This window comes from Haliotis asinina, chromosome 7 (genome assembly GCF_037392515.1).
Source record: "Haliotis asinina isolate JCU_RB_2024 chromosome 7, JCU_Hal_asi_v2, whole genome shotgun sequence".
In the NCBI taxonomy this organism is placed as follows: domain Eukaryota; kingdom Metazoa; phylum Mollusca; class Gastropoda; order Lepetellida; family Haliotidae; genus Haliotis; species Haliotis asinina.
Window position 1 is genome coordinate 3,332,662 of NC_090286.1, and position 14,477 is coordinate 3,347,138.

At 39.3% G+C, this 14,477-nt stretch overlaps 3 protein-coding genes across 3 annotated transcripts in view; 2 read left to right on the forward strand and 1 right to left on the reverse strand.

Annotated features, from left to right (window-relative positions):
- LOC137291607 (scavenger receptor class F member 2-like) overlaps nucleotides 1–14,477 on the reverse strand; it is a 251,613-nt gene that overhangs the window by 209,874 nt on the left and 27,262 nt on the right. The gene's annotated exons all lie outside the window — the stretch shown is intronic.
- Nucleotides 1–14,477, forward strand: part of LOC137291600 (uncharacterized) — a 210,965-nt gene that overhangs the window by 66,037 nt on the left and 130,451 nt on the right. The gene's annotated exons all lie outside the window — the stretch shown is intronic.
- LOC137291055 (large neutral amino acids transporter small subunit 1-like) lies at nucleotides 1,072–6,992 on the forward strand. The gene is made up of 12 exons (XM_067822334.1): nucleotides 1,072–1,156; nucleotides 2,040–2,168; nucleotides 2,455–2,679; nucleotides 2,986–3,111; nucleotides 3,402–3,501; nucleotides 3,868–3,912; nucleotides 4,181–4,304; nucleotides 4,425–4,528; nucleotides 5,639–5,735; nucleotides 6,184–6,333; nucleotides 6,504–6,681; nucleotides 6,928–6,992. Exons 1-12 carry the CDS (start codon nucleotides 1,072–1,074, stop codon nucleotides 6,990–6,992), a joined length of 1,428 nt encoding a protein of 475 aa, XP_067678435.1.

The following is a 14,477-nucleotide window of genomic DNA, read 5'->3' on the forward strand; positions in this document are numbered from 1 at the left end:
AATTAAACTTGAAAATGCTCTTTGCGGTACGATTATTTGCACCCTCTAGATAATAGATGCGGGAGTTACGAACAATAGTCGTTGTACAACTGACTCACGACTGAAATTTCAATCCTGATCAGAGACGTGAGTAGTATTGTCGACAGCCATCATATAGCCGTCTCGGCTAATCTGGATTTTGAGAATTAGTTGCTGAAACGTTGTTGTTCATAATAATGCTGTCACCACTTACTGTATTGTTTTCTGAAGATGATAAACTGTCATACATATGCACAACAGATAAATAATAGATATTTCTAAAGCGTACTTGATATGCCTTTATGACCCACGAGGAAATAAAGTATTCAATGAACATAAAACCTAAAGCCAAAACGAAACATTACAAAAGGAAAAGTAAACATTAATATGCACCAACAAAGGAATGCAAGCCCGTATGTCCTCCAGAGCAAGCATCTGTTACTGTACCAGTTCATACATGTATACAAGTATCTCCACTCTCATCACACCTACCATACAAACTCATCCGTTTGACGTTATCGACGCCTGCCAACGTTTACTTACACTCGCATGCATACATCCAAAAATGCCAAAGCCCACTATAACAGCAACGTATCATTCTGCGCTTACATAAACTCTGGTATGTCTGTACGCAGTGTAGATCAGTCAGTATTCATATGCAGTATAAAGCCTCAGTGCAAGAAAACATCCAGTCTTGACTATGCTCAGAGTCGTTGTGTAAAGGGAAAGTAACGCATTTCCTGTATAAAATAATATTTGAGCATACCGCTGTTTAGTTTACTGTCACTCCTGTCATTCATAAAAGTAGAGAATACCATTTAAGGCAACAGGGACTTCCATAGTAAAGCCATGGTGTTACTCAAACACCTTGCTCTGTGACATATAGCATCGAAATTATTCAAGTCACGGAACTTGAGCGGTAGAGAAGAGCTGGAGAAGTGACTTGACATATTCCAGCACACGAATACTCATATTCTGCATGCATGCCTACAGCTTACATCACCGTCGGAGCTATCTTTGGGATTCTGAAAATCAGGCCACTGCCACTGAACAATGGCGAAAGACGTTCAAGTAGTCAGCTTGAAGAGACAGCTGGGTCTCGTCAGCTCAACTAGTTACATAACTGGCAGCATTATAGGTAAGGTACTGTGCGATTCAACAAAACATGCATGTGTAGTCTGATGTCTAACCTACTTCCATATATTCTTGATAACGATAGCCAATGTGGAAAAATAAGACCTGCTTCACCTCTGGGATCTGGCTTGGGACCTAAATGATGGCACGTGTTGAGATGACTGGACCAGGGTATGAGTCGCCATCAATCCAAACTCATTGGCAAATACCTACCACCTCAACGCCACCTGCCATCTCAATACTGCACTCACGTGCGTCAGTCCAAACCCACTGACAAAAATCTGCCATCTCAACTCTGTATACAGCAGCGTGAGTCCAAACACATGACTTGACATCAGCCATCGCAAAACAGCGTGAATTGTTGTCCACTATAGTTAAAAATGTCTTAGATTGCATTACTGATTACTGGTTCTATCTGTGATGATCTAGGCTCTTGTAATTTGATTCCATTTATTATCAACTTTTAAATCACGATATGTCTGAAATAATGTCGATGTGACTATACAATCTAACTCACTCACTCACTCACTCACTTAAGCGGGGATACCAATTAACCGTATGGTTATCTCAGATCTCAGAGGGATGATGGTGATAAGTTTGTGAGTAAGCAAACTAACAAGTGACAAGTGAAAAGTGACAAGCTTATTTGCATTTGACGCCCATCATACCGTGATATAAAATGCAAGACTAACATGATACATTTCTTTGCGGAACAATTATAGCCTCTTTATGAGAACAGAATTTATAGTTGACATTAATAATACAAATTGATCATAAAAATGTAACAGGTAATATCTATGGACCATGGCGTTCTGACAGGAATCGATCTTTGTCAAACGGGTTTCTTTCCAAGTAGTGATGCATATTATACCAGTATTCATTCACAGGAACAGGCATCTTCATCAGCCCGGCTGTCGTACTGGAAGGGATGGGGTCCTCAGTGGGCTTATCTCTCCTCGTGTGGACGCTGTGTGGAGCACTCACCTACTGCGCTGCCATGTGCTACGCTGAATATGGTACAGTTTGCAGAGTGTATATGCAGTACGAGACATAATCTAGGACGCCCAGTCCTTGTTTTGGCTAAGGTTGGGAACACAAGTACTTGTGTAACTTATTATGGAGACACGTCACCATGAATCGAACCACTAGTCTTCCGCTCTCACTCCCAACATTGGTGCTTACATGCAGACCTTAGTATCATGTCGATCAGCACCAACACGATCCTTTTGTTTCAAGACGATTATCGCCCCCTTATTCTTAAAAAGGAGCAACTAGTGTGTATCCTAGGAGCTGTTTTTTCAGGGACTCGAGTGAAGAAATCTGGCGGCAGCTACACTTACATCCGAGATGCTTTTGGAGATTTGGCCGGGTTCCTCTTCCTTTGGACCCAGCTGGTTCTGGTACGCCCTCTGTCAGTAGTTCTGGCGTCCTTGGCATCTGCAGAATATATCATGAGGCCTCTCTTCAAGACCTGTCCTGACCTGGCACCTACGACATCCAAAATCATGCTGGGATTTGTCATACTTGGTAAGTTTATCTTTTGTGTAGAGGAATCAATTCTTGTAAAATGGCACAAATGTCATAATAATGAACATGTACCCGTTCACTTTTCACAATTCTGCGAAGATAACACATTTATTGCAGACTGTTTCAGAGGTGAATGCATTTATCATACAAATGCATGTTGTAAAAAACAAACCCAAAACGTGTTAATCTTTGATGGCTTCTTTACTAAGCCAAATTACACTGACTCATAGTAAAGGCGTGTGTACTCTTGTGGTGCAATGATACAGATAGAAACATTGCCAAGCGCATTGTACGTTAATGTTGCAGGGTTCTTTGTGATGGCAAACATGTACAGCGTAAGACTGGGTGCCCTGCTGCAAAATATTGCCACGGTTTGCAAGGTATTTGCGCTATTTAGTATCATCGTAGGAGGGATTTTACACATATGTCAAGGTCAGTAATTTGCAGTTGGTACATGTCACATCTCTCAGTTTGAGGCTTTAACTAGGGGTGTGTATAATTCGATTCTGGGCAGAAATCTTCCCAATGTACCTTTGGAACTATGAGACACATTTACCTTAGTCAAACTCGATCTCAGTTTCCTTCAAGTGTAAGACGTTTCACTTTAGTAAGGCATATTCATATAGTCATAACATAATAACCTTCTATTTTCGTGAGAAATACTGACATTTCAACTGCATGACATCAGTTTGAAAATATGAGTTTGTTTCCCTGTTACAAAGGTCACACAGAAAACTTCAGCGAACCGTTCAAACCAACAAGTCTAGACCCCGGTAATGTTTCTTTGGCATTTTATGCTGGGCTCTATGCGTATATAGGCTGGTAAGCTGATTTGCACTTTCACGTTCGTTTTTTCGAAACAAAAAGGAGAGCTTTGGTTTGGTACTTAGGTCTGGAAATATGAAAATCGCATCGACCGCTTATGTATAGGAATTGGTGTAAATGATACAGATCTTACGTGACACACATTCCCTTAGGAAAATATTCAACTTACGCCCCTGATATTAAGCTAACGTAAATTTGTTATAAATTAATAAATAATAATATTTTTAAATCACCCAGTTTTGTCTGAAACAAGCCAATTATTACCTTGTAAGGACTATAATTTACAAATCGACAAATAATTAAGTTCTTTGTCATAAAATCACAAACCCGTTTGACTTCATATTGCTCTACTGTCGTACACAGGGACAACGTGAACGTGGCAGTAGAAGAAGTCGTGAATCCACACAGGTAACCAAATCATGAAACACAGTTGAAGTACTTATAAAAATGTGCATTGTAAAATGTCAAACCGTTGTGTTCTTTCGGTTCTGCTTTGAATATCATCCGATATGATATACTGACACTTATAGCGGATGTAAAATACGATTTTTATGAATGATTATATGAGGAATTCAGAATTTAAAAATAAATATGCGAACAATAAAACTTAACCTAATAACAATATCCTAGTTCCTTATAATTTGGACTTTCAGATATATTCCGTTTCATTTGCCAGAACGATCCCTTTAGCTGTCCTCGGGGGACTTGCCATACCGACCTTTGCTTACATTCTTGGCAATGTTGCTTACCACGCTGTTCTCACTAGTGACGAGATACTTTCTGGAATTGCAGTTGCTGTTGTAAGTAACAGCACGTCATGCATAAACCACTAATACAATGAATATAAAACGCACTGTTGGTGATTTTTCAAGTCAAATGTAATGCAAAACGTAATCCTGATCACTACTCTGTCCTTGTAGACTTTCGGAGAAAGAAAGCTCGGAATATTCAAGTGGATCATTTTACCCTGTGTGGCGGTATCAGCGGGTGGAATAGCAAATGCTGTAATATTCACTTCTTCCAGGTAGGTGAAATCAAAGCAAAGCAGATATTTTAATATTTTGAGATTTTCTGTACTTCCACCCAGCAGCAATAATTAACAAAACCTGCACTTTCCGGTACATCGACCACTGGATTGTCTGCATTGTTTACAGTCTGTCGTTAGATGGCAGGAGTACTCTTGATTTACAGTTATAGATTCAGATTTACATCGTTTTATCAATACATCAAACAAAATGTACTTGTGAGGATAGTCAAGACTGAATAGGTTCTTGCATCAACGTCCTATATTTCTAAATACAGAAATGTTTTTATCATTGTATCATTCAACTTTCAAACAAACCTTCTCATTACTGTTGTCACAGGTTGCATTTTTTATACTGTACAACACCCATCACAAATTAATAATTTTGTCCCTAACAGCTTGCTGTACAATTGCACTGGCTGCCAGCGGGTGCATCCGGGGCTCTGGCACATGCTGTTCCTTCAGTGTGTGCACTGAGGTGCTATAAAAGCTGCATGTGCCATGTGCCACGTGCCCGGCACACACAATGCTGGCAGTGGCAGCTCAATTACGTCGGGTAATTTCACTAATTACAGATATGTTTATGGCGCATGTTTTGGCAAGTGACGGTAAATAAAGGCATCAAACACCAGCCCACTGGTCCGGTTATAGAAAACCTGCGACAGTTTTGTCAAGTAAAATTTCTGGAACACCAAATTTTGAAGTAATGCCATACGACTCAGCACGTATTAAGGTTTACATGTTGAGGGACATATCCAGTATGACTCATGCCTACTGGTACCATACCTTCCTTTATCATACAGCTGTAATATCTACTCACGACAACGTCACAATTGTGCAAAAGATTTCTTACCTGAAAATGGAAAGCGTTTTGTTGTTTCTATTTGGGTAAATTACCCTGTGTCTGTTATGGGTGCCACTTGTGGGCCATGAGATATGACTACAGTTTCCCGAACATCTGCTGCCATAGTCCAATAATACTTTTCTATTTAACGGTGTAGTCATTGTTGCACAATGCAGTCTTAACCAATGGGTTATCGCAGCTCCCATACGTTTACATAGACTTAGCGTTAAGGTTGTTTTGTACAAGGACACGCTTGGTTCTTTCAGGTTAAACTTTGTTGGAGGACGTGATGGACTATTCCCTCGATTCCTGAGCATGGTGAATGTACAGCGGAGAACACCGCAACCATCCATCATTACTCTGGTAAGGCAGCTTCCATCTGAGGAATGTATCAACAGTCATTTCAGATAATCATTAATCCAGCACGAACGATTGACCTGCATGTTTAGTATGAGAATAATATACACAGTTTTGAGGATTGTTGAAATCACATCCATTTTTCTGGGTATAGTTCAACCTGGAAGTAATGCAAGATTGTGTGATGATCTTGGACACGTGAAATAGGGTTTTATGTTCCAATTCAAGCGTTGGCATAACTTAAAGTGTACGTAAGCTTTACAAGTTCTCAGTCTTCCTTATCCCTCCCCTGTGGACGGTTTTACCCGACACGAGAACAGGAGAGAGGCTTCATTACAATGACATTAAATCATCTCGCTGTGCAATTCCTGTTTGCAATATTTCCCATGAAACTGCAAAAATGCCTAAAAGTTAAACCATCAACCTTTTTCTTTGCCATTTTAATGTTGTACAGTTTGTGGTTGCCGTCATACTTATGTGTCTGGGAGATGTCAGGTCTGTCCTCGGAGCATACTCCTTCTTCAAGGCAGGTGGGGAGTTTTTAGGCGTACTTGGATTGTTCAGGATTCGACGCAAACATCCAGCTACCAAACAAACATACACGGTACATCAAAGTTATTTACCATAGAAAAAGAGTTGGTCATGTGTATTAGCCTTGGGTCTTGAAACACGTATGTTATCAAATTCACTACAAATTGAACCTACATTCAAGTTAGAATCTTGTCTACACGGTATATTGTGATTTTATGCATTTATGAATGTGCTCTTCATCAGGTACACTGGGCGTTCCCCGTTGCCTATGTTGTGTTTTTCCTGGTGTTGTCTATCACGGCTGTCGCGTACGAGCCAGGAATATACATTGTCCCTTTCTGCATCATGCTGCTGGGTGTTCCCCTGTACTATATGTCCAGAAGTCGCTGGGGGCAGCGTGGACATCTCGCAACACTTAACAGTAGGTGTCCATACCCGCATCCCTATTCCGGTCTTTAATTGTCGCATACCCTAGTTAAATGACAAGAATACATTCAACCTTTCCTTCACTCCCAGTAATAGCTTGCTTATAGTATCTGTTAGATATAAGACATATCAATATTGCCACATGTTATAAAAACCCCTTTGGTTTGTTATGTTACGAAAGCTTTTTCTTTCGGAATGACGCCAAACACTTGGCTGACGGATGTTGATTTCTTTATTGCAGGATGGATAACTATAATCTGTCACCGCCTCTTGTTGTGTGAACATGCCTATCAGGAAGCTGTCTGACAAAGATGAACTGTAAACTTTCGAGGTGTGATTCCCGGAAGTGTAGCGTCTGTCACAAATCATATTAATATGTATGAAGAGACAATAGAATTATCCATGTGGAGGCACTTACGTCAAACCTTTGCCAACAGTGTACCGTGTAATACAGAACATGTGTAAATATAACCTATCGTCACAGTGAGGCATTCTTAGATGTTGATGTTGCTAATTCATATACTGCGAATACTGCACACAAATACCAGTGGGACGCCAACAAAGGTATTTAAAGTGTCTTGTAAGGTTGTGCATTTTTCAGTTGTGGCTTCTTGACATTTCATGCTGATTATATTGTACTAAACAGACCTGAGTGAACACTTAATTATCACACCGTCTCCAGACTCGGTATATTTAAAGTATAAAACTCACCATTTCATTGCCTGTATTACTTGCACCAGACCCAAAGACATCAAAATCACATACCTTTAAATTTAGTCCCTCACTGCACTGATATAATTTTGGAAGTAAAATTGGGGTATTTCATTCTAATGTTGTGGACGTACTTCTCTCGAGCAAAACGTCTTCCACGCGTCATGGCATCTGACAGGTTTGTGAACAGATGAGGGCTGAAGAAGCCGGATAATGAGAACGAGGTGGGTGCGGAAGGAGTTAAGACACTATATTTGTAGATTGTAACCTTGGCTATGATATCCTGCGTTTTGGAGCTTTAAGATCTGATGCTTTCTTCTTTAACATTTAGTTTAATGTCTTTAGTTAATATGATTTTGGAATGTACTTGTGAACAACCAGCGTCATCCCATAGTCGGTCATCACCATGACGGGAGATCTATTGTTTCAGTAGTCGTCATCAAGCTGTTCTCGTATAACCACATTGTTGCACAACTATTTAGAGTTGGAGATGAAGTTGCACATGATTTACTCACGATGCGTTAATGGATGATGTCTTGAGTATCCGTATTCTGCAGGCTCTTAATCACTAAACGTTTTGTATGATTTTACATTATCCCGAGTTTGAAACACTCCTGGTTATTACGCTAACTTCTAGCATCAAACATTTGTTGACCTACCTCCTTAACATGGTGATGTATCCACAACGCATCTCCATCTATTATTGGTACTCAGAAATATACCAAGATTGTTGTGCGAAGTTTGCTTTATGTCAGACATTATACAGAATATTCCAAAACACATAATCTAATTAAACACAAAGCAATATACAAAAAAGAAATTTGGATTCTGCTTTTACAAGAGATGGTATTTGTTTCTATGTTTCAGGTCTGTGGTACAGCTAACGGACATATTATGAATGGACAGATATTGTTATCATATTTCTGAAAATAGAACAATCATATTCATCCAAAATATTTTGTGTTGCTTAAAAGACGTTGGGTCATATCTGAAAGAAGAGAAAATAAAAGAATAAAAAAGTAAAACCCAAACAAACAAACAAAAAACAAAGAAGAAAACAAATACAAGAACAAGTAGCAAACAAAGCAACAAAACAAAGCAGAAACAGAACAAAACCGTAAGCAAAAGTGGCATATTTTACTGATGATGTCTTAGCAGTATACTCAAAGAAATGGATGTAACTCTCTATTAATACCCTAAACTTGGTGAAGAACTGTGAGGCGTGCATGTGAAAATATTACCCCACAAGGAAGTGTTATAAGCCCAGTTTTATTCACTATCACGATTACTGACATTTTCAAGGACCTGTTTCTAAACATAAATGCGCCCGGTTTGGGTAATTTTCAATATGTCTTAGAATCTGTACAAATCTGCTTAAGTAAAGTTAGTACATGGTGTTCAAAATGTGTATTTAAGATTGCAAAATCAAAATCAGTGGCAATGATGATCGCCACGACGCAAAACCCCTCATGATATCAACCTAACTCTCGGGCACCATACACTGTCATTGGTATCAGTGTTCACATTTTGTGGTGTGTATTTTGATCAATGATTAACATGGTCTCACCACATCACTTATTTGTATAACACATCTAACAAAATCATCAATATATTAGAATGTATTTCAAAATACATTGTAGTGAAAGATATAGTGACTACGATATTGCTGTACAAGGGCCTTATCTTGTCCAGACTTGACTATGGTAGCCAGGGGCATATGTTGGGATGCTAAATGTCATCTTATTAACCTTGACCGAATTCAGTTTGATACTTTTAGAATATGCACTGGGGCCTATTCTACAACATCAACACTTCAAGTTGAGTGTTCAGAAAATCTCCTTTACCTTCGGAGACAAGAGGCATCCTTGAAATATTTCTTAATAATGAAAACAAAGAACAAATACCATGCAGTCACTGAGATCTTTAACGACCGTGTGGAATATGTCATGTGTGACTCGACTGATGGCAAATTACCCTTTGGCTGGAATAAATATGGTCTTTACAACTCTAACCCACTTGATCCTTCTGCGTCGCCTGTCACACTTCCGTGGCTGTTGCTGAAGCCTGGATTAAATTACAAATTCACTTTGATAGTGAATAAAAGAATGGACAAGCAAAATACAACTAATAAATTAAACTTTCTTTCACTGTCTGTTATTCTAATTGCTCGCGCGCGCACACACACACACACACACACACACACACACACACACACATATGCGTCCAAAGAACCAGCCAATGATATCACACTGCTTGTGATTTTTGGACACCCAATTTTTGGGTTGCTAAGGGTCCCTGATTATCTTTCTGTTTTTGCAGCTGAACCTTTGTCCATTTTGCAAGCATTGAACTAGGTAGATGAACATCACCATGAAGCAGTTATCTTTACACATTCCAAGGCAGAAATTTAAGCTATGAAAGCGGGTGCAAAAGGATCTAGAGACGACATTGTTCACGACATATTAAAGTTGGAAAAATACATGCGACATTTTGTGAGTTCCAGCAGATATTAGAATACATGTGACTGAGATTGCAGACAATGTACTTAAATCCACATTACAATTTCCTGACGTTTATTTGAATTTCAGGCTCTAAAGATATTGATTTTTTAAAATCAAAAACAAGGCGTTGGCAACAGTTGTGTCCGTCCGGCAAGTGCACAAGCTTAGACATCGTTAAATCAGGTCATAAATTTGGTAGTCGTAAAAGGCGTGATGTGGATATTCTTCGTTTTACACTTGGACATTGTGCTGACAAAAGTAATATAGATATAAAGGTCTCTTCTAATCATGTCCACTGCGTTGATGATATGTTTTCTTTAGAAACAGTTTATATCATGTATGAGATTTTGTCTCGTCATCTGGAGAAAATGATATAATCCAGACAGGATTTCGAATAACTTAGACAGATTTAGTTCTGTGGTTTACAATCACTTTAACACTCTGTCATCTGTATCTTCTGGGGTTTCTTTAATGAATCAGTATTTCATGTTTCAGAAAAAGAAGTGATTATTTAAGGTTTTTTTTCCATCGTAATTAAGCAGAAGTTATTTGATATGTGTATACATCTGTCCAAATTAATATTAATAGTGTTTTCGCTCCTTTCATGTTTACCAAAGATTCTTTTGACGACGAAATTACCTATGATTATTTATTAAATCAAGTCATGTGCTGGGCGCAAATAGTCCTCTTTTTGGGCCATGTCGCCCTAAAACTATAAAACCAATCAAACCAACCTGCGAACTGGGGGTGGGGGGTGGGGGGTGGGGGGTGGGGGTGGGGTTGCCAAATTATTAAAATGCTTGCAAAAACTATAATAAGATAACTTTCAGATGTACCAATGACACTAAATTACAGTGGTTCCAATACAGAATAATACATCACATCCTGGAGACAAATGCAATTATATCTAAATTTGGATATGTAGACAATTCAAAATGCAGCTTTTGTCAACACGAAAGTGAGTCACCTGATCACATTGTCTGGTCTTGTAACAACATCACACATATCTGGCAAAAACTTGACATCTGGCTTAAATGTAAAGCACATATAAATATTAAAATAACGAAAAGACATGTACCTCTTGGTTTTCCTGATAAAAATAATGATCCGCTAAACATTATCATCACTATCTTCAAAAACATCATTTTTTGGAGCAAATTTTAAAAGAAAGTGCCACATTTTCATGTTTTCCAGAATGAACGAAGACACTAATACATGATAACTAAATGTTCTTACCTATTGGAGTGTAATATCAGCACCTTCTATACGTTTTGGTTCTCATGTCATGGACTGTTTATTTGATGTCCAGAACTCCTTGTATGAATTTGTGTGTTCATGTTATTTATTGTCTCTGCCATTATTTCCATGTGTCTATAGTCTGTTAACCTGGATGTAAAATTGTTATTATTTCTGAAAAGGCTGTAAACTGTATGAAAAACAATAAAAATTATAAAAAAAATACAAATTTAAAAAAATACAATTAATCGATGAGGCTACAGCATGAGACTTAGATCACAAAAATCGTAACCCTACTTTGAGGTTCTGGGTCTTTGTAAGCTCCAATAATTGCGATTTTCGATGCCGAGAAAAATCCCTGTCCAGAATTCGTACCGCTTGTCGTACATTGAACCTACGGCATTTGCTAGCGCTCTAATTGTCATTTGCTTAGACAATAATCACTTGGTTATGTATGGATTTAGTTTTAAGTGACTTTTTAACATTATCAGTTTAAAAGCCCCCCAACCTAATGTTCAGTTTCACCTTCATCCAGATTACACTTTCACAGAATTACACAGAATCACAAATGTTCCAGCCGAAACCAGCGTCAATATTTATAAAACAGCATAAACAACAACAACATACAACATACAACCCTCTTCAGAAACAAGTTCCGTTTGCTGTTAAGGGGAAATAGTTATGAAAGTTACATGTATGAATGATTTATCGACAGCCAGTGTCCCTGGACAGCGGGACATAACCTACCCTACCATTAGCACGTAGCTGAAGGTTTGAGGAATAAACTTGAAAAACGGAACAGAATGATAAGTACGGAAGGAAATTATCGCAAGAAATAGGGAAATTCTTGAGAGTATAGAATTTGAATGATTAAATATGTCAGCAACAAAATAATATTCTATGCTACAATTTTGTTTTAAGTGAGTGCAATGTATGCTCTACAAATGTTCTTAAGCCTTGATGTTAATGTCGACATATTCATTGTTTGCATCAGTCTCGGCATCCAGCGCAGCATAGTCATTGGTGTGGATGTTGTCACCACCATCCTGCTTGGCTACTGAAGTGCTGTGGTCTGACGGACGCGTTGTGCCTTTGTCTTTGGTCTTCTGTGTGTCCCCGAGGTTAACGGGATCCTCCTTGGAAGAACTTCTCCAGTGCAACCTGCAAAGTACAGTGTATTGCATAAAACTGGCCTGTAATGTGATTTGCTATATGAACTGGGAATATCATAACTGATAAAATGTGCCATGCTAGCGGTGTTTATCAGTTTTAGGTTCACGTACCTCCCTTGTCGTGCCAGCACAACGCACAGCCCAACTCCAAGAATCAGCATAAAACATATTCCAGCAGCTAAGCCGATTATACCTGCTGTTGTGGGAGTGAATACCGAATCCCTCAGTGTCTGTAATTCTTTAAAACAAGAGACAACGTATTATACAATGTACTGGTGAGGTAAGGTCAATGAGTGCTTTCATGGTGTATTCCCATTTTGTGTTGGTGACTCCTATTAATTACTGGTTATCATGTAAAAACAAATCAATCAATAACACAATTTAATTCGACTTTCTTTCTGTTCCAGAACGAATTTCAACCCTGCGCGTGTGTATCCTGAAAACAGACAAATCCAAGATTCCGCGGCCATTCACAGGAACAAGAATTGCCCGTACCCTTTGGCTGAGGGTGAAATGTTGCATCAATCCAAGCTTTGAGGCTTCCAGTTCAGTGTCTGTCAGTATCGTAACTCTTTGTACTGCACTTATGCGAACTAAGCTCGATACCAGGACTGCACAGTATGATTACCCACATCCACAGCATTTGTCATCACTGTTTTTAGGAGTGCGTTGATACCACGTTTCCGAGCTATATTGCATGTTACGCCCAGTAGATTAAGTTTTGTCGAGACTGCCTAAATTCTGTCGTTGACGTCACATAGAAGCTTTGGAATGACGTATATCCTTTTGTTGTTTAGAATAATTTATTTCGTCACACAATACATATAAACCTTTTATTTTATAACTTCAAAATGTCAAATTTCAAAATATTACAGCACATAGTTAAAACTTATGATATCGGGTTATTGTTACGAAATAAAATACATCGTAAAGGCAAACAAGAACTTGCACGTGAGCGGATGGTGTTGCCAAAACGGTGGGAACCACATCTGGATCGCATTAACCTAGCCACAGTCAAAGTTGGTGCAGCCGGCCGAAACGCGATACTTACAGAAACGCGTGCAGCATGATGTTCTAGAACTGAGCATGCTGATCCCCTCGTTTGTGGTAAAAGGGACACATCAGCTGAGCAGCAGAGATGTGATCTCTGAACACCACGTCATTCTGCATGATGCCCGTCAACGTGGGACAGCATGACAACTCCAAACCTGGTGCTGCACGTGTTTGTCAGATTTCCCTATCTTGACCTTGAGATGACCCGCCGGGAACATCTATAGCCGGGTAGCAAGATATTATCCCCATCTTGAAGATATAGCAGGATTAATTCCTCCTTTGCACCCCGTGTTCGATCAACGTTTAGGGACCGGGAATGCCCCCTATAACCAACGGCTGTGCCTAGGTTGGGTAACCATAGGAGAAACCTGTAATGGTAAGGCGCACCAGCCAGAAAGTGTATCAGTGAATAAAACTAATGTGCTTGGCGATGGACGTGTGACCATTTTTGATCAGTGCTCAAACAACTTCGAACTCAGAGAGTCATTCTGTGAAAGGGATCTGAGCCTGACATTGCTTGATACAGAAAAGTGTAAAAAAACTCAATATTTGAAGTGACGAAGGATGATGAGAAGACAGGTGTTTCAGTAAACGATAGACAGTTCCTAAATTCATGGAGAATGGAATGTTCAAAAGCACAGATGGAAATTTGGTGGCACCCGGTGCTATAAAAAGAGCACACATCCAAGATCGTAGCCTTCAAACAGACCCAGTCAAGAGAGAGCATATGGTTGACTTCATGCAGATGATCTTCGAAAACCTTGCATCTCCACTAAAGGATAATGAAGAGAGCTGGTAACTCCCGCTCATTGGAGTTTACCACCCAAAGAAGCCAAAACAAGTACGTGTTGTCTTTGATTCTTCTGCACAGCATGATGGCACCTCCTTCAATGATGTATTATTGCAAGGACCTGACCTAACAAACAGTTTAGTTGACATACTTCTACATTTCCGGAGGGAATCTGTTGCAGTCATGGGGGACATTCAACAAATGTTCCACTGTTTTCAAGTCCGAGAGGATCATCGGAACTACTGAAGGTTCTTGAGGTACAAGGGAAATGACGCAAGCAAGGAATTAGTAGAATACAGGATGCGAGTTCATGTCTTTGGAAATAGTC